The following is a 21,139-nucleotide window of genomic DNA, read 5'->3' as shown; positions in this document are numbered from 1 at the left end:
CCTTTAAAATATAATAGGGCAAAGTGATTTTATTATCGTTTATAAAGGCATGGCTCATGTTATGAAACGTAACTGGGTGAATAGTCTCGTATCTGTTTATTTATTACGTTAAGGCGGAACCAGGTTTATTATTTAAATAGTTTCCAGTTATTGCTTTAGTCCTAATCTAGGCGTTGTGTAATGTACTGTATGAACTTTGCAATTTAACATTCAGCACTATGCTAATCTCTTCATGACCAGGGCAAACTTTCCTAGATTAGACGAGATAAAAAAATTACACTTAATCTCAGGGCTGGATTAACATAGGGGCTGATGGCGCTGCAGTTCAAGCCCCATGTCAATGGAATAGGCCCATTGCTAAAAAACAAACAAAAAAAACAACCTATTTTTAACTCATGCTCGTGCATAAGTATGGATGTAGGGGAACACAACTTGTGTGGACTGGCTGACAATAAGATTAGCTAAGGTAAAGCTGACTTTCCACATTATGCAAAGGCTCTTGCTGCTTCAGTCTCTCTAACTCTGTGTCATGTTCCCTTTCTTCTACACTCACTACATACACCTTTTCTCCGTCCCAGACAGTTTAGCAAGAGCTTTTGCATGCTATTAAGAAGGTAGGGAGAGGAGTGGACAAGTGAGTGCGAGCGGGAAGTCCTTAGAAAGCGTGGAGCGAGTGCATCATTAGATGCATTTATACTAAGCCAAGTGTGCTGTCTGCATACTATGCCTTTAGTTGGCTTACCTGCATGGTTGGCAGGCAGCCTGACATGCATTTACATCAGGCTGACCTTATTCTTCGGGCAGATTTGTTTGGGCATGTTTGCCCCCTTTGGGCGGTTCTGGTTACATGATTTGTGTTAGTGGAGTGGCCCACCTTTTTACCCCACCCATCGACATGATGCTTCACCGGACACTGCTGTTAAGGGGAATGGATTCACTTGAAATATGAAAGCGAGACATTGGCATAGGGCACGTGTTTTCTGTGAGTTTCTCTCCAGCACCACCTCCATCAGATACATGACGATTGGGAGGTATGACTGTTTTAGTGTTTGACTGAAAACACAAAAATGGTCAGCACCAGACCAAATGGGCTCTTAATCTGGCCCTGCTTAATCTGGTTTAATGCAAAATTCAGCCTACCAAAGAAATAAATCAATATAATTCATATTTTTTTTAAATGCCTTTTTTTTTTAAAAGCCACTTAAAAACAAATGCTTGCTAACGTTAAAAGCTTTTTTTTTTTTTTCCATGTTAGAGTGTTTCCTGCTTTAGATTATGCTCCCATCTTTTAAAATGAAATATACAGAAGCCTACTTAATAAGGGGAGAAAAATAATAAACAAAATAAATTCATATTGAGGTTGAGTAAATGTTTATAAAATGTGTGAAATTTCAAGAAACGCCTTTCAGGTGATGTTTGGTGAACATATCAGATCTTGCGGACGTCTGGAATTCCTCAGAACAAATATTTGAAGAATTGTCATGGTTACCTGCACATATTTCAGAACTTGTTGCTTAGTGGGGTCATAAAAAAAATCAATTAAAAAAAAATAAAAAAAATCTTTAAAGCAGTTAGTAAAAATAGGAATTAAGAATTAAATATTTGTTTCAGATATATGATTTAAAAATGGCCTATTAAGACAGAATTTAGTCCAGTTCCATATTGTGACAATGAAAAGAGAAGTACAAGCCATTCAATAACATACTTGCATGTTAAAATGCGCACAACATCATTAGCCTTGTAGGTATCAATACACACAGCACAGCTATCCCCATCGGGTCCAAGCACCTGGGGAGAAAAAACAGGAGTTAGTTGGCCAAGGAAATAGAACACAAGCTTCATTTTGCACCCGTTTCCTGCATTGTCACTTTATTTCCAGAGAACTATGGCAGCATAGATACAAAAGGCTTTTATGGTGTTTTGGGTCTTATCAGTCACTACAAAGTCCTTTGCACTTGTTTATTTCTTAATAGGTTTTTATGAGATTATAAAAAGCATTCCACAGGACATAAAAAGAAAATAACTTCTACGAAACACACTTACCCACTTTAAAATTTTTTAAATTATCAACAGTATCCTAGATATGAATAAAACCGAATAAAAGAGTAAAAAGGGGATTTTGCATCTATATGTGGAACGGTCAGTGTCTCCATCATGTGCACAAATAGAGTAGGAAGCACTAAAGGTGTTACTAGGCAGCAATGTAAACACTTTGCAAAAAACAAAAAAAGATTTTGTAGGTGTGTATCACCCGAATCAAGTATGAGACAGACAGACACACACACTTTGTATAATTAATACAGCTTCCCAGGTGGTTTTCCCAATGCTGCTGCGTCTTTATTTTTCCCTTTGGCAATTGGTTTTGCACTGTTGCACTTTGATTTTAAATGACCTCATTGTGTCCCTGAAGAAGTCAACTTTGGTGGAAGAAACTAGCTGGACCCATTTTATCTTTTAAAAATTCAGGTTTGTTTTTTTTGATAATTTGTATGCAATAAACATATACAAATTATTGCAAAAAAAGTGGCTTTTCACCTTACTACTGACCCCTGGACATACTGCTAATGAAGAGGAGGTGAGGAATATGTTAGCCCCCAGCCGAAATCAGGGGAGGCACCACAAGGCACAAAACTCTCCATCTTCTTGTTAGTATACATCTCTAACTTGACATACTTCACTACGTGAGATTTGTTTATCCCTATTTTAGATGCATGGCTGAATCCCATATTTCTGTTTAGCAATGTAAACACTGCCTTGTCTCTGAAAAAGTAGTACTTACATTGAAAAGCTTACAGGTACAGGTAATAGACACCATAATCACTACATTAAACTGTAGTGGTTCTGGTGACTTATATAAGTGACTACTAGCCACCTACTTTTCTACCCTACCCTTTACCTTTTGTGTCACTATACCCCACTCCTGGCATGTAAGCTCATTGAGCAGGGCCCTCAATCTCCGTTTCTGTGAGTCCAACTTGTCTAGTTACAAATACGTGTCTGTTAGTCTACCCATTGTACAGCGCTACGGAACTTGTTGGCGCTTTTTAGTTTATAAATCTTAATAATAATAATAATAAATGTAGAATACAGAAACAATATGCAAACATGCAACATTTAACACTTGCAGCATTTTTTTTTTTTAAATAAAAAAGTATTTATTAAACTTACATTGTCGAAAAAAATACCTATTGTTTAAAGGGCTTTTTGTTTTATGCAAACGCACAACTGAGTTTCGCTGGCATAATACCAACATCAGAATTAGTGAAGCAGCTATGGAACAACAACAACTGACCCAGAGGAGATCACAGGAGATGCAAATCACTAGAGGGATACTGCTGAGGTCATAAAAAGGAGGAGAAGTAAAATTAGAGGTATTTATCCGGCTGTGACTCACATTGCAATGATCCCTTTAGAAATGCTCTGTTTACAAGGCAGACAAACATTACAATGCAACTTTCATTTTAGTGTCAGCAAAGCCAAATTATTCTGAAAAATAATACAGTGCCAAATGTGTAGACCAGTATCAGATCTTTCCAGTAAAAACAAAAAGAATGAACAATAAATCTCAGTGGAAAGAAAACAGAAAATTAGAAATATAAAAAAAAAAAAAATTTACAAGAAAAAAAATAATAATTAATACCTTCATTGGCATCATTCACAGAGCTTGTTTAAAGCTGAAGTTTGAAAAAAATGTAATAATTTTACATATAATTTATTTTAATATATTTCAAAATATTAATTCATTTCAAAAGCTTATCCAAAACTATTAAAAATTAAACACATACATAAATAAAAAAAAAATAAACAACATTAACTCCACAGTTCGGGTGAATTTTAAAACATAAATCTGACTGTTTGAAATACATTACTTCCAAGGCATAAGCCAGGCATTGTTAAATTATTACTGTTCCCAGAGGGGCATGTAATACATGAGAAACACAAACAATGTTCAAACTCTCTACAGTTAGGCGGGATGTGGAGGGCAATTGTATATTTTTTAGGAAATAAACTTAAATGATATTCTTACATGGCAAAGGAGTAGCAAACAAAGCACCGCGGGGTGGAAGTTACACATTGTTAATGCATTGCAATAAACTAAATTAATACAGAAAAAAAGAAGTAATGAAGGATAAAAATAACTTTTTTTTTTTTTTTTTAAATGCCTTCTTTTTATGAAAATCAGCATGTTAGATCAGGTCTTGAAAGTTGCCTGTAGATTCAAGGGTCACTCCAGACCCTCAAAGCTCCTTCGCTTTAGAGTCCCTAGGTTTTTTTCCCCCTTTTTGCAAAGAGTAAAGATTTCAATAGAAATTGACACTTTTATAAATGAACCTGGTTACACGGGTCCTTTTACTTCCTGGTTTGGTTAGCTTATTAACAATGAACGCAAGAGGCAGCAATAGCCCAGAGCACCGCCTTGTAAAGACGTCTCATTGAGCTGCATTGGGAAGTCTGTGATTGGGCAGTCACAGAAAGATTGGGCGGGGTTAGAAGAGGAGGGCTTGCAAAGGCAGCAGACAAGAGAACTGCAGTCTTAGCAAGTGTTTTTTCGATCGGCACACAATGAAACATTTTTTGAATATTACATGAATGTGAATTTTAATTGATTTTTATTTATTTATTTTGCATTTGGGCAGACGAGTGTCCCTTTAACCAGACAGGAGCCTTTAATTCTGCTCTGTGGTGTCTGAATTGTTTGACTGATTTAACCCAGCAGAGCAAGAGTTAACATGTTAAGGAATGGGTGACCAACATATTCCAAAGTTCTCTGTGCTCAGCCTCAGTTCTGCTAAGAGCAGAGTAGTTCAGCAAATAGCTTTCATAAGTGGAACACAGATAACTAAACTACAACTCCCAAAAGTATTTGATGTGCTTCTTAATAACATTTACAATTGTGTGATTGGATAAAGCAGGTTAGGATGGAGGGACAGGAGGGGAGCTGTATGCAGCCACAGTAATTACGTGGAGGGAAACTTTAGTACACAGGAGGTGGGGCAGTGAAAACAAGATGTAGAATGCTGAGGTTTTTTTTGTTTGTTAAAGGACCACTATAGGCACCCAGACCACTTCAGCTTAATGAAGTGGTCTGGTTGCCTGGTCCAGCTAGGATTAACCCTTTTTTATGAGAACATAGCAGTTTCAGATAAACTGCTATGTTTACACTGAGGGTTAATCCAGCCTCTAGTGGCTGTCTCATTGACTTTTGATTGATTTTCACAGTGAGAAGATGCCAGCGTCCATAGGAAAGCATTGATAATGCTTTCCTATGAGACTGGCTGAATGCGCGCGGGGCTCTTGCCGCGCATGCGCATTCAGCCGGTGACGGAAGAAGAGGGAGGAGAGGAGGAGGAGAGCTCCGCGCCCGGCGCTGGAGAAAGAGGCAAGTTTAACCCCTTCCACCCCCTAGAGCCCGGCGGGAGGGGGACCCTGAGGGTGGGGGCACCATCAGGGCACTATACTGCCAGGAAAACGAGTATATGTTTTCCTGGCACTATAGTGATCCTTTAATTTATTTATTTTGCAGACTAAGCAAAATCAGGTATTCAGGAAAAAAATAAAAATAGAAAATTGCATTCTCGATAATCTCAATTTGGTGAGTAACCATGCAAGAATAGTTTTTTTTTCTAAATATAAAGTTCATTTCAGAGAGGGTATGAAGAGGTTTGTTACAGAAAATTAGTTCTAGAGCAACAGTTTAGCTGATACCATTGATTTTTACAAAAGTCCATTTATGGGATGTATTTATATTAAACGGTGTGTGGATGGTTTCACCTTAGCATTACATTGCAGTTTGCCTTCTTGTGCCGTCAGTAGCAATATAACACCAGTGGTCACCCTTTCTGCACTGGACATAAAGTTGATCCAAACCAAAAAGTACTGCAGTTACTGGTCCACTATTTTTTTTCTCTTTTGCACGCATCCCTAAATTTTACAATAGGTGTTTGTGAGAGGTGAAAAATAAAAATTAATTACATCTACACCTCTTTATCCTGCAATTGGGGCCTCAATCCTAGTTCTATTCTTTACAGCATAGAGAAATCACAAGGCTATTTCCTATTCATTTGCATGGTTTCCTCTGACTTTGCCTAATCTGAACTAAATCATGATACCATTTGCCAAATAGAGCATCCCGTAAAAAAACAAAAAAAAACAAATAATAATTTATATATATATATATATATATATATATATATATATATATATATATATATATATATATATATATATATAAAATTAAAAAAAAATGAATAGGGCATTTGAAAAGGTTTTATTAAAAGGTCTAAACTACCAGAAAAGTAACAGTTGCCTTTAAAAGCAACCCTGCACGTCAAAGCCAATCAACAAAATGTGTTTCAACTACCCCAGCATAGTGCATACTTTGACACATTTCCCATTTGATAAACCTCTTGAGTCAGAAAAACAAGTGCAATGGATTGTTTGTCATTGGCAAACAAAAGGTTAATATGCTACATAACACTTTTCCAGGATACAGCCAAACTTGCAGATTTACATTGTGCGTGTGCAGCTTTAGTCAAGAATCTATAATTGCCAATTCATCAGGAAAACGATCCGATTCACGTTGCTTATGGCAACAGAGGATCAGATTTTACTTTACGTGCAACGGGGGTTTTAAAGTAGGTCACAATGCTCCCATTTACAGGAGGCTGTTACAGAATAATCACCTGTACTTTTAGGTAGAACAATAACCAAGCACGGCCAACAGAATGTGCTGCAGAGTAAGGGTGGGTGCCTGCTCCCCAAAACAAGACAAAAAAAAAAAAAAAATGGTTTATCAACCATGAAACTAAGAAAAAAGTGTACTGAAACAAACTGTCTTCCCCAGAGTGACAAGCTGTCAATGTAACGTCTATTCTGTACATAACATAGGGAGCCAAAAATGTCACGAAATTACCCTCGGGGGCCCGTCCGTCACATCCTGCACTTACGAAAGATACCAAAAAACAAGGACTCCCTTACTAGTAATGAAAAATGCACTTGGTACCCAAAGGCAACATTTTAATCAGTTTCTTTATTTTTTGGTATTCTTCAGCAGTTACATTTACGCAGTGATGTTCTCTCTCCTCTATTTTATGCATATTCACAAGTAGCACAAATATAGTTCTTGTGAAATTTGTTTTAAAAACCTGGCGGGTTGTTGCACAGTTTGTTACTCAACAAAGTACTCCTGTATTGCCAACTGGTCTTTCTCTTTCAAAATCTCCCCTCCTTAAAAAACCCTAGTCTTGCTTTCCTGATCTAGTAGATTTAGACTTAACATTTTGCTTTATTTTGCAAATCCAGTCTGGCCAGTTTGCTAATTTCTCATACAACGGCAAAACAAAATGTTCCTTCACTTCGTGTCTGTGTACATAGACTAATCACAAATCTGAATGATTCCTATTCAAAACCCGCCATATACATCTGTATCTACTCCTACAATAAAACAACAAAAGAGGTCTATAAAATACAGAGACAACCAGGCCACAAACAGAGCAGAGAAAAAAAATAAATAAAGATATAATACTGGGCACAACAGAAAGACACCTATACAATACAAAAAGAGCTGGGTAGACTACAAAGATACTTAAACAGGTAGATGTAGCCACAGGTAGCCATTTAAATCATGGGGGGGGGGGGGGGAGGGAGGAAGTATATTCCTTGCGGTTGCGTTTATATAAAAAAAAAAAAAAAAAAGTATAGCAGAGGAAGAAGTGAATACCAATCTTATATACCCAAAATAGAGCTCCCAATGCTACACATTATCTAAATCCCAAAGGCTTTGCAGAGTAGTAAACACAGGAAGGAGTTTTATTGAGGATTAGGAGGAAAAATCATATCCAACATCAATGGCGTCAAATCTTAATCATATACACATATATACATGATTCAGGCTTGATGCAAAAACATTGTGTATGATTTCGTTCTCCTGATCCAGTATAAAAAAAACTTTCCTTTTTGTACTACTCTGTGAAGCCTTTGGAATTGGATTTTGAATACTCCCAAGGGACTGTGGGTACTTTCCATGGTGCTCCAAGTGTGCTAGCAGACTCTATTGGGTTCCAATAAGTCTAGCTTATTCGGCCTACCTGAAGAACTTAATCTCAGTAGCACACTGCTTAGGGGAGTATAAAAATTACACACGTCTGGTATATATATTTTTTATTTTCACACACATTTTGAGCGACTTTGTCTCTCTCCATCATTATTTTTACTATAGCCTGCTGGCCACGTACACCCTCTGATTGACTTCTAGGGGCTATGATGGGACGTACAGACATATTACCAACGCTTCCATCAAGTACTAAGAGTTAGGGAGAAAAACCATACCTAAAATTATTTAAAAAGGTCTTTGTAAGAAGGGTATCACCACTACATACTAGGAGAGTTCATAGTATTACCACTATGTAACCAAGGTGACACCATACACAATTGTACGGTGAGACACATTGCAATGAACATCTTTCACATAGATAAACATTTGTAAGGTTGGTAAAAAGATTCTGCTTACATAGTCTACACATTTGTTTAATAAAAAAAATAAAAAAATACATAAAATAAAAAATAAAAAAAAACACAACCAATAGGCTTTACATTTCAAACTCTGTTGGTTATACAACATCAAGCCATATAACAGCCACATATCTAGGTTACCTTATCGCCTTGCTTGATTGTACGCAACTGAAGTTGATTGATTGCATTGTTAGCTTCGTCTTTTAACTTTCTCTACAAGAAAAACATTGCAAATATTAGAAGATCCAGTATGTTGAAATAAGCATGTTTGATATGAACAGAAAAGTCCACACCCCCCCCCCCCCCGCCCACATGAAAAACGTCTGATAATAAACCTGTTTAATAAAGCCACATGAATTAGAAAATAAGATTCCGATTTCACTTCAGTTCTATCTGAATGCAACACGTATTCAGCAGAATAGATAAAGAGGGCACAATGCCACATGCGGTTAGGGTCATGGGACCAATTACCAATATAGTTGAATGACCAACAATTCACGGTTATGCATATTTCTTTATGGTGTTGTCCTCTACAGTGTTGTCATTGTTTTTGTTACTTGTCTACGTTTCGGTCCAAATTGCACCTTGTACAAATTTGGGCTGATTGCATTATCGGTTGGGTGATTGGTCGAATTAAACTCCGAGCAGATATGCACCCAAATCACAAACCTACCAAAAAGTGCTGTGTGCTGCCTGGGCCCCATCTGCGGTAACAGGGAGCCGGGGGCCCACGGCTGCACACATAGATAGTGATATTCGCTATCTATGTGTGCAGAGAAAGAAAGTGGGGCCCAGGAATGCCAGAGCAGTCCGGGGCCCCCAGGCCCGTGACAACCGTCATGGTTGTCACCCCACTGATGGCGGCCCTGAGTGCTATAGCTGAACAAGTTTTCTTCTTGCTAGGGTAGACTGACTATGTACAATGGTATCATAATGGATTAAGAGGCTCTCCATAGGTCTTCAGTCTCCCTTAGGACCAATACAGGTCTGTATGTTCAGCCTCCTAATTGTACTATATACATATTCATTTATACACTGGCTTACAACTGATGCCAAGATGTTTTTTGGTCAATTAAGAAAACTTGGAAATAAATTGTAAAACAAGGAAAATCAGATTTGTGCCAGTCACCAGCTGGACAGAGAGCGTATATATGTAAATAATTAAAATAGATTGTTATTAACTATAGAATACTGAACTAATCAGTGTGTAAAGGCCGCACTACCAATACTTGGATGCATTATGTGTGAACGGGTTAAAGTACAGTAATTAGAGGCAGGGCTGTCTCCAGCCTGCACATTAAATATTGCTTAAGAGATAATGTCAAAAAAAGTAAACAAAATCTTGGAGGTCTATTGAGTTTTGGAGTCATCAGCAACTGATGAGTCAATGAGTCTACATAAAAGCAAAAGAACGTTAATTTATTTCTCGTATTTATCGCGTTTCACCTGGCATCAAATTCAAAACAAGTTTATTAATAAAATTCATGGTGACGTCAAATGTATTATTACCAATACACGTGAATACTTGTGTTATTCTTTACCCAGCAATCAATTGTACTGTACTCATCTCAAATCTTACTAAACAGCTATAATCAAATACAATATAAAAAGGGTTTTTTTTTTGTTTTAAAGTATATTTTCCATGTAACAAATACCTTCTAATTCAACAATACAGAGACAAATGTGTGAAAAATCTTTTATTTTTGTTTTTATTTTTCAGAAAAACCCTTTTTTAAAAAAAGCAAAAAAAAAAAAGCAAGGGTTATTCCAGATTGCAAAATTGAAGCTAAATAATTTAATCTTGAAACATAACTAAACTATAGTCAGAGCTGAACAATTTTGAACCTAAATTAGCAATTTGTTTTTTAATTTGCAATTATTCACAGTCTAGCAAATAAACCATGTATAGATTACAATATGCAAGGGCAATATATATTATACCTATACAGGTGTAAAAATATACATGTACACACCAGTTTTATGCCAAATGAGTACCCAAAATTAATTTCTTAATAAGATAATATTCACAAACTAGCCATTCATTGAACAATACAGTAACCGTGTATTCCCCAGAAACCACCATGAGTGGTGTATTACAAGGTCATTAACAGATACACAGGCATCTCTTCGAAAACGTCTAAGCCACATATTACCCAACCAGAGCTAGAGCTTGGACTTCATTCGCTCCTGCTCTGTCGGGTCCAGGGGATATGTTTGAGTTTAAAGTGGCCTGTAATCTACATATACATATATTAACAATGGAATCAGTAGAATATTATGCAGCACTGTTAAAAGTGCCTCAATTAAATCACTAAACCAGGGCTGGTACAACCATTAGGGGGACAGGCCTTGGGGCACACCAACACAGGTGGCACAATTTCCAGGTGACAGACAAGCATAGAGCTCCCCTCTCCTGCCTGTAGTGTGGCTCACTTACCACAGTAGAGGAGCTTCTTTGTCATCTACCCAGTCTGATAGGGAGCCACTCACTGTGATTGGAGGGGGCAGGGAACAAGCAGCTTCCACCCAGAACGGGGGCAGATGTTAAAGAGACACTCCTGTATCCTGGCCCACGAAACCACACTATAGAGATTGAGAGAGACGCAAGTGGGGGAGGGGGAGCGGGCAAGAAACACAGGGGGTTGAGAAACAGGTTAAGAGACAAAAAGGGGAAAAATAGGTGACCTGGTGGATTGTATTTACAAATTATTGCACGGACCCTGTACTGAACATACAAAAAAGCAGCTAATTTTATCATAAGGGAAAATACATAAATAGATTTACAAACAAACAAAAACAAAATGGTTTTCAGCACTTTTTGAAGGTTACGGTTACGTGGGCTGGTAGGGAGATAAGGCCCAGGAACTTTGGCCAGAATCCCCGGTCGTCCAGTCAACTTCGTACACTGGATATCAGAGCTGCAAGAACAGTTATAGAGGGTATAAACTCAGTGCTATCCCAGCTCTTCCAGTGTCTGTGTGTGAGGCTGGAAAGGAACTGGAAGGGATCACTTCCCCTCTGCCCACTAACCGCCCCTCTTACAGGAAATGCCTTGCAGTAGAAGAAGGGACAGCAATGAGTGATGCACATTGTACTTCAGATAACCAGTCATAGGAGGCTGAGTGGACGACAGAAGACACTGGGGTGTGAAAACTATGCAAATGACTCTTTAAACGCCACATGCCATAAGCACTTTTCCCTAACACCCTAAAAGTAATGAAGCAAAAATGACACGTAATAAAGATGATGTAAAAGACCGGGCCTAGAGGATCACTGCTGGTCATCCTTTTCCTCCTCCAAACAAGAAGCTGTAACCATGGGGCCATCAGTTTTCTAAGATGCATGAACACCAGTAAAACTTCAGTCTATTTTCACCTGTTAGACTAGGATCCCACAGAAAGATTGTTCCTTTCCACATTATACAACAGAAGGACATGGAGAATAAGGATCCTTCATCCTAAAATATCGTGCTAGCAAGATATCATGACTGAAATAAGCCAAACGTGGAATTAACAGACCCACATGGGATTCCTCCGTAAAAGGAAAAATCAGGAACATTTAAAGGGGGATTCTACATACCACCACTGCTGCACCTCTATCATGTGGCTGGAGCAAAATTATTGTGCAAGGAACCAAACAATTCCCAGGGGGCATTTTGGATTCACACCGATCCAGAGCAGCCTAAATTCTCACATATTATTTCTGAGAAAATACTGCATTTTTCTCCCTCAATTTTGTATCTCTTTTTAAAACTGCCTTTAATAATATAAAAAACAAATACGAATATAAAGTCTAGACTGGTAAGAGATAGAGACTGGGTTAACCTGTCTGATGGATAAACAAATGTGTATTCATCTGCCATGCGATTACAATGAGAAGTGAAACTGATCCAACATTTAGTACAGACAAATGCCAGATGATATCCATGATTAATTTTTTTTCTAAGCTCACACACAACTATGGCATACCGATTTCAGCTATGTCCATCTACTTCAAATGTTTGTTCTACAGATATTGTTTTAAAAAATAAAAGCGATTTTTACAGAAATTATGAAAATATGTGTATTTATGAAAATATGTGTATTTTTTGTTAAGGCTAACCACACTACTTAATGATCAAGGGGAACCTCAGGTTAGATCTTGATATTTGTGGAGGTATTACTGGCCTTGACACTTACTTCAGAAGCCAACCTTAAAGGGACACTTCAGGCCCCTAAAACAATTGTGTTTAAAGAGTGTGTCTTCGTATATCACTACTAAATAATGATTATTTTTATTTGGGCAAAGTTGTGTCCTTTTAAAGCGGCACTGTCGTACCATACTTACACCCCCACCCAATCGCTTCCTCTTTCTTATGGTCCCTCCCCTCCCATTTTTCATCTATTCCTAACTCAAAACACTAGAGAAAGTAGGGACTACTTTTTATGTATTTTTCTACCCCAGAATTTTAGACACTGGGTGGAGCTACAGTGTCAATTCCGAGAGCCATCACTGGTGCAGGGAAGTGGCTTGGTCTATGGTGGATCTCGAGGGATCCTCCATAGTCCTCAATACTCTACGCTCATGCATGTGCGAGAGTACAGCAGTGACATCAGGAGCTGTAGAGGACCCACTGGAAGAAGATGCATGAGCGTGCGAGAGAGGTTCAGGTAAGTAGAACTCACCTTTCCCTGCCCTCCCACAGGACCCCCCCCCCCAAGTGGCGCCATGTCACAGTCAGTGGGTCTTTGCAAATTCTGCAAAGTCCCCAAACAATGACAGTGCCGCTTTAAGTATCCACAAAGGGTGCAGAGTATGGCCCAGAGAGACATTTATTAGCAGCACAGAGCAAAGATCGGTGGAATTAGACACACCTTTACATGGTGCATGCAAACAGCAATCCTTGTGAATAACTCAAAGTGAAAGTTCTTATCTGAATACATTCTGCTTAGTTAATCTTGGTCTGAGTCACAAGAATTCAAAACAATGTCAAGCAGTACTTCCTAGCAGTTGAGTTTACAGATTTGGAGGGCAGAAAAACAAAGTCGCTAATACACATTCTAAATATGGTTTCACTGCCATAACAAAAAGGTTTCTGGGTGATTCAGTAATAACCAGGTTCTGTAATGGTAAGTCAGTTTCCTTGCAGTATGTAGAATGCATATGCTGCAGGAGGCAACTTATTTAATCATTAAAATTCCTATGAGTACCTCAATTATTCAAAATATTGTTTTCCGATGGGGTATGAATTCTTCCTATTGCAAGTCAGCCCTTTTCATTCACTGCCCATCTGCACACAAACATCCTTATTCATACACATCCGAGACATTAATAGATACACAATATCAAGCAATCACCCAGTTAAAGCTTTTCCCGGCGTTATAAAATGGTCTCACCAATTCAGGTTTTGGGTCTTGGACTGTACATTTGTTAGGATCACTCAGAGGCACTTCACAGAGAAACAATTGTGGAAATGATGAAACAGAGAGGGCATTAAAGTACCTAAGGCAGAGGTGGCAAATGAAAAGGTAACTAGACTAGATTTAAAGTGTTACTCCAAACACCATGACCACTTCAGTGATTTAAAATGATCATAGTGCAATGAAAATCTGCACATACAGTGATTAACCGTTGTGCTACAAGAGGTGAAACTCCACCTACATCATCATTAGTCAGCCCAGAACAAGAGTTCAGAGCTTACCAATGTCAGTTCTGTTGCATGCTGGAACAGACTGCCTATGGAAGCATGCTCCCCTGCTCTGTGCCTCCCATGCCCTTCATTCAGCCTGTCATATCAGACATCCTTTCCCCTAAAGTGAGGTGTAGACATAAGTGGAGAAAAGTCTGTCTGCAGGGAAAACTTTGCTTTAGCGCTGGAACTGAAGGCAGTTTTCATTTTGTTTTTATTTCCACTTTCATTTTTCTGGGAGGACGAGAGAGTACTAGAATAGGAAGTGTTTCACTGACCAAAAATAGTGTTTTCTTAGACATTAAAGGGACACTATAGTCACCAAAACAACTTTAGCGTAATTAAACCGTTTTGGTCTATAGATTATGACCCTGCAGTATCGCTGTTCAATTCTCTGCCATTTAGGAGTTAGATCACTTTGTTTATGCAGCTCTAGTCATACCTCCCTAAATGTGAGACACAGCCTTCCTAAACACTTCCTGTAAGAGACATCTAATGTTCATACTGTATTGCACATTCTGTTTAATTTGTTCTCCTGCTCTGGTAATAACCTGCTACAGACTGCAGTAGCCTCCTGTGTGTGATTAAAGTTACATTTACAGTGCAGATGATAAAAAGTTAACATCTGATTTTTTTTATACAGGCTGTGTCAGTCACAGCCAGGGGATTTGTGGCTAGTGCTGCAAAGTGTAGGGCCTAGTAATTTAGATCTAGTGTTAGGTTAGCAGTAGTTCTATATATTTTATCCTTCCTGTCCGGTGGGTCGGAGACCCCGGACCTGTCCTCAGGAGCCCAGCAACTCTGCCGGAAGCCGGCAGGAGCGGCAGACATCATGGAAGAGATGTCAGAAGCCCTGCAACTCTGCCTGAAACAGGCAGGAGTACCAGACGCCCAGGGAGAGATGATAGACAGCAGGAGTACAAGGAGAATCAGTGCTGCTCGGGGAGAGTCTGATTCAGACTCTTGGACAGAGGAAGAAGCTGTCATACCTACAGTGCAGGAGCCGCCTGTACCACTCTCCAGGGGTGAGTTGACTTGCGCGAGCGTCTGTGGGGAGTTGCCTGGGGATGAGGGTAGCTCTAGGGAGGTTTTGAGTTTATTGCGTGTAGTTTTAGAAAAGTTGTCTGGGGGTCGCAGGCGCAGAGCAATAGTGCGCAGGTAGCTAGGGAGGTTCAAGGGGGGTTTAGACCGTGTCTGCCTGGGTGCATCATATCCCCCCTGGGAGTCCATATCCCCGCGGAGACGCAGGACAGGATATGTAATGGTGAGCATGTTGACTTCTTGTCATTGGTTCCCCCTGACAGGGAATCTGTTGACAGGCCCCGTAGGGGGGGATCTGCAGGAGGCCGACAAGTCCAAGCAGATTCCTTGCACGTTCGGTAACTGGCTTCAGGGGTTTAATATTTATTCCAGTATTCTGGTCCGTCGTTTTCCAGAGAAGGCTAGCTCTCTATTTGGGTATCTGGATTTAATCTGGGGGGCTTATAAGATTTATGGGGGTCAATGTTTGTTTCGCTACGACGAACAATTTAGGCAAAAAATGGCAGCATGCCCGGATATGGATTTCAGCATGTAGCCTATGGCTACTTCTGATGACGCCGTGTAGGCCATCACCATCTCCCTTTCCCGGGCCTGCCGGCGTGCACAATGGCGCGCCGGCAGGCCACAAGAGAGGAGTCTGCTGGCTGTTCAATGAAAGCCAGTGTAAATGGTTCAGTTCCTGTCGTTTCAGACATGAATGCTCTCATTGTGGAGGCAGGGCCGGCCTTAGGCATTTAGACGCCCTGTGCGAAAAATCTTCACAGCGCCCCCCCCCCCCCCCGTCATCCATGTATGCTGTAATGTTTGTGTTGTCTGTGTATGTGATAGTAGGTGTGATGACGGTGTGTGAGATGTATGTTATGTGTGATATTTGTAATGGGTGTATTAACAGTGTGTGATATGCGTGTATTGGTTGTATGTGACACACACACACACACACACAGAGTCAGATGGCCATACACACACACACAGGAAGACAGTCTCACACACACACACAGGCAGACAGTCATACACACAGACACACACAGGCAGACAGCCATACACACAGACACACACAGGCAGACAGCCATACACACAGACACACACAGGCAGACAGCCATACACACAGACACACACACAGCCATACACACAGAGGCAGACAGCCATACACACAGACACACAGCCATACACACAGAGGCAGACAGCCATACACACAGAGGCAGACAGCCATACACACAGAGGCAGACAGCCATACACACAGAGGCAGACAGCCATACACACAGAGGCAGACAGCCATACACACAGAGGCAGACAGCCATACACACAGAGGCAGACAGCCATACACACAGAGGCAGACAGCCATACACACAGAGGCAGACAGCCATACACACAGAAGCAGTCATACACACAGAAGCAGTCATACACACAGAAGCAGTCATACACACAATCACACACACAGAGGCAGACAGTAATACACACAGACACACACACAGAGGTAGACAGTAATACACACAGACACACAGTGGCAGTCATACACACACACAGAGGCAGACAGTCATACACACAGACAGTAATTAACACAGGCAGAGAGTCACACTCACCTGACAATCCCTGTGGAGTTCATTGTGGAGGCAGTGCAGCTCCTGGTGACTGTTTGGTGGGGAAGCAGGGACTCCTTCCTGCTTCCCCTGCAGCAGTTTTCCGGCGCTTTTAGCTCCGCCCCCGCCGGACGGTAAGCTCCGCCCCCGCTGCAAATTTGAAAAAAAAAAAATTTTTTTTTTTTTTTTTTTAAATCCCGGCCGGCTGTGCGGCCGCACGGCGCCCCCTGCTCCATGGCGCCCTGTGCGGCCGCACAGCTCGCACACCCCTAAGGCCGGCCCTGTGTGGAGGAGCACACCCCCTGTTTTTTGCGGAAAACTTGAAATCAGTCCGCGGGATGGAGGATAGGTTACAGGACAAATTGGATAGGGAGATTAAACTGGGGCGGATGGCCGGCCCCTTTGTCTTCCCTCCTTTTCACAATCCCCGCGTGTTGCCGCTGGGTTTAGTCCCAAAAAAAGTGCCCAGCTCCTTCTGATTGATCCATCCATCAACGATCCTACCCGGCTGGAGCATCTGTGAACGATGACATCGGAAAGTTCGATACGCATCCTTTGATAGGGCTTTGGAACTGGTTCGGGCAGCTGGAGCAGGTTCCCTGCTAGCCAAGTCAGACATTGAGTCTGCTTTTTGGTTGTTACCGGTACACCCAGTACTACACTTTCGTGGTAGTTATTACGACATGTGCCTGCCCATGGGGTGCGCGATTTCTTGCTCCTACTTCGAGATGTTTTCATCCTTTCTCGAATGGGTTACTGTTCAGCAATCAGGTTGGAACTCAGTTACGCACTACTTGGATGACTTCCTGTTTGTGGGTCCTGCAGGCTCCCAAGTATGTGTGGACTTGCTGGATTTCTTTCGGGCTATAGCTAAGGAGTTTGGGGTTCCGGTCGCCGAGAATAAGACAGTGGGCCCGGTGACTGTGCTATCGTTTCTCGGTATCGAAATCGATACCGTTAATATGATTTTTCGGTTGCCGGAGGATAAGCTCACGGTTCTTCTGCAATTAGTGGACCGGGTCAAAGGAGCTAGGAAGAAGGTTCAATTGCGACAGATGCAGGTCCTTTTGGGTCACCTGACCTTTATGTGTTGGGCTCTGCCCATGGGTCGTGCATTCTGTCGTCGGCCACGTTTGGTATTCAGGAACCGCACCATTTCATCAGGGTAAACAACCGCATGCGGGAGGATTTACGCGTCTGGAGTTCCTTTCTGGGCACCCACAATGGCCACTCATGCTGGCTATGGGAGGCTGCACCCAATGCATCGTTGGATCTCTTTACGGACGCTTCCGGCTCCGTGGGATTTGGAGCTTTCTTTCGTGGTCAGTGGTGTGCGGAGTCATGGCCTGTGGGCTGGAAAGGTAGGGATATCATGCGCAACCTCACCTTTTTGGAACTCTTTCCGATTGTGGTGTCCTTGGAACTTTGGGGTGGAGATTTGCGAGGTCATGTTGTCATTTTTCATACTGACAACATGAGCGTGGTTCACGTTATTACGTGGGCTACTTCTGCCTCCCCTCCGGTGTTGGCCTTGCTCCGGCGCTTAGTTCTGTTAAGCTTACGCTTCAATGTATGGGTTAAGGCGTGTCATGTTCCTGGGGTATTGAATGTGGTGGCTGACTCTCTCTCGGTTGCAGTGGGACCGGTTTCGAGAGGCGGCCCCCGGTGCAGACCGAGTGGGTCGGTACTGTCCTCCATCTTTAAGGGACCTGGCTTTGGAGGCCAGAGACGATTGTCGTCGGATTCGCTATCCCAGGGGTCATGGCGGGCCTATCAGGTGGTATGGTCTCGCTGGCTGTCCTTGGCTGACTGGACTAAAGGAGTTTTATTGGAGGAGGGCCGGTTCAAGGCCACTCTGCTTCTCCTAGCCTCGTTGCGTGCTATGTCTGCCTTGTCCTTTTGCTTTCGGCTTCTGGGTTGGAGGGATCTTTCCACAGCGAGTATTGAAGGGTTGGAGACTTCGAAAGGGTAAGGATCGTCGGAGGCCGATCTCAGCGGACCTGCTGGAGCTTTTGTTGAATGACCTCCCGAAGGTATGTGCTTCTGACTTTGAGGTGTTACTTTTTCGGGTAGCCTTTTCCTTATGTTTTTTTGGGGCATTCAGGGTGGGGGAGCTGGTGGCTCCTAACTTACGGTCGTTATCTCCTGTGTTGTTGTCGGACGTACATCTGTCGGCCTCGGCCCTGGATCTGCGGGTTCGTCGTTCGAAAACGGACCATGCTGGCCGAGGTGCCTGGGTGCGAATTGGTGCCGCCAGTGGCCCCTTCTGCCCAGTGCGATTGTTGGAATCGTACTTAGCAGTTCGTCCGGGCTGGGCGGGCTCCTTATTGGTACTTGCTGATGGGTCCCCGTTAACTCGGTATCGGTTCTCAGCTAGGCTTAAGGCGGTTTTATTGGCGGTCGGTGTGGACGTTTCAGGATACTCGGCCCACTCATTTCGGATTGGAGCCGCTACTCAGGCAGGCATGTTAGGATTCTCGGAGGCCTTGATTAAGCGGTTGGGCAGGTGGGAGTCGGGTCGCTTCAAGTTATATATGCGGCCGCATCTTTTGTAATTTTCTATCTCGCAGGTTCCCCTCGTTTTGTCTGGATTCTGGGTCACTCCTATATTTACTGGGCAACATGCAGAGCTGAGGAAAGGTCCTACGGGAGGAACTTAGGCTTTCCCTTTGAAGTGGCCAGGGTTCGATGGCGAGGTGTTCGTGGTCTCTCCTGGGGCCAGTTTTTTACAGAATGTGTTCAGTTACGGAGGTTTGTTTCTGGGCCTGTTACATTAGTGGTTCACGCGGGAGGCAATGATTTGGGTCGGGTCAGGACAGTGGATCTCCTCTACATGATAAAACAGGATTTGGTCAGATGCATGGCGCTCTTCCGAGACCTCACGCTTATTTGGTCCAAAATGGTTCCGCGCCCCTGTTGGGGGGCATTGCCGCAGGCCCGTGGGATTGAGCGGGCTCGGCGAAAATTGAACATGACGGTTGCCAGGTTTGTAAAATTTAATAAAGCTGTGGCCGTTGCTCTTACCCATAACTATGGTGTGGTGTTATTATTTACAGAGGGCAATGGGAGGTGGGGTTTTTCTGGATCAGCAGCAGGGGCGGGCTGGGCCGGGGGGCAGGGAGGCAATTGCCCCCCAGGCCGCCCGAAATTATTTTAGGACCGGCCGCGGCGGGCCGGCCCTTTAAATGCTGCAGCCGCCGAGCGCTCTGTAAAGAGCGCACAGACGGCTGCAGCTGCTTTTCCCTCCCTCCCCTCCCCTGTAGGTGGCCGAGCTGCACTCCGGTCCGCGGTCCCGGCCGGAGTGATGGGAAGGTGCACACTGAGTGTGCACTTCCTGTCAGTCCGGCCGGGTACAGGAAACAGAAACTCCTGTTCCGCGCGGAACAGGAGTTTGTTTCCTGTACCCGGCCGGACTGACAGGAAGGTGCACACTGAGCACCTTCCTATCACTCCGGCCGGGACCGCGGACCGGAGACCAGCTCGGCCACCTACAGGGGGGGGGGGGGAGAGTAAAAAGGGGGGGGGGAGTAAAAAGAGGGGGCGGGAGAGTAAAAAGAGGAGGGGGGGAGTAAAAAAAAGAGGGGAGGGGGGGGAGTAAAAAAAAGAGGGGAGGGGGGGAGTAAAAAAAAGAGGGGAGGGGGGGAGTAAAAAAAAGAGGGGAGGGGGGGAGTAAAAAAGAGGGGAGGGGGGAGAGTAAAAAAGAGGGGAGGGGGGGAGAGTAAAAAAGAGGGGAGGGGGGAGAGTAAAAAGAGGGGAGGGGGAGAGTAAAAAGAGGGGAGGGGGGAGAGTAAAAAGAGGGGAGGGGGGGAGGAGAGTAAGAAGAGGGGAGGGGGGGAGGAGAGTAAGAAGAGGGGAGGGGGGGAGAGTAAGAAGAGGGGAGGGGGGGTGGAGAGTAAGAAGAGGGGAGGGGGGGAGAGTAAGAAGAGGGGAGGGGGGAGAGTAAGAAGAGGGGAGGGGGAGAGTAAGAAGAGGGGAGGGGGGAGAGTAAGAAGAGGGGAGGGGGGGTGGAGAGTAAGAAGAGGGGAGGGGGGATAATAAGAGGGGGGAGGGGGGAGAGTAAGAAGAGGGGAGGGGAGAGTAAAAAGAGGGGAGGGGGGAGGAGAGTAAGAAGAGGGGAGGGGGGGAGAGTAAGAAGAGGGGAGGGGGGGTGGAGAGTAAGAAGAGGGGAGGGGGGGAGAGTAAGAAGAGGGGAGGGGGGAGAGTAAGAAGAGGGGAGGGGGGAGAGTAAGAAGAGGGGAGGGGGGGTGGAGAGTAAGAAGAGGGGAGGGGGGGAGTAAGAAGGAGGGGAGATAAGAAAAAGAGGGGGGTAAGAAGAAGAAGAGGGGGGTAAGAAGAAGAAGAG

The 21,139-nt window shown here is 43.0% G+C and overlaps 1 protein-coding gene across 1 annotated transcript in view; it reads right to left on the bottom strand.

Moving 5' to 3' along the window:
- RNF128 (ring finger protein 128) overlaps positions 1-21,139 on the bottom strand; it is a 63,681-nt gene that overhangs the window by 15,944 nt on the left and 26,598 nt on the right. Inside the window, exons 3-4 of the mRNA XM_063431962.1 lie at positions 8,653-8,724; positions 1,706-1,788 (exon numbers count right to left, since the gene is read on the bottom strand). Coding sequence (XP_063288032.1) covers positions 1,706-1,788; positions 8,653-8,724 — 155 coding nt within the window. The remainder of the gene's footprint in view (positions 1-1,705; positions 1,789-8,652; positions 8,725-21,139) is intronic.

The sequence above is a fragment of the Pelobates fuscus genome, chromosome 9, assembly GCF_036172605.1.
Source record: "Pelobates fuscus isolate aPelFus1 chromosome 9, aPelFus1.pri, whole genome shotgun sequence".
Taxonomy (NCBI): domain Eukaryota; kingdom Metazoa; phylum Chordata; class Amphibia; order Anura; family Pelobatidae; genus Pelobates; species Pelobates fuscus.
This window is presented reverse-complemented; position numbering and strand designations above follow the sequence as displayed.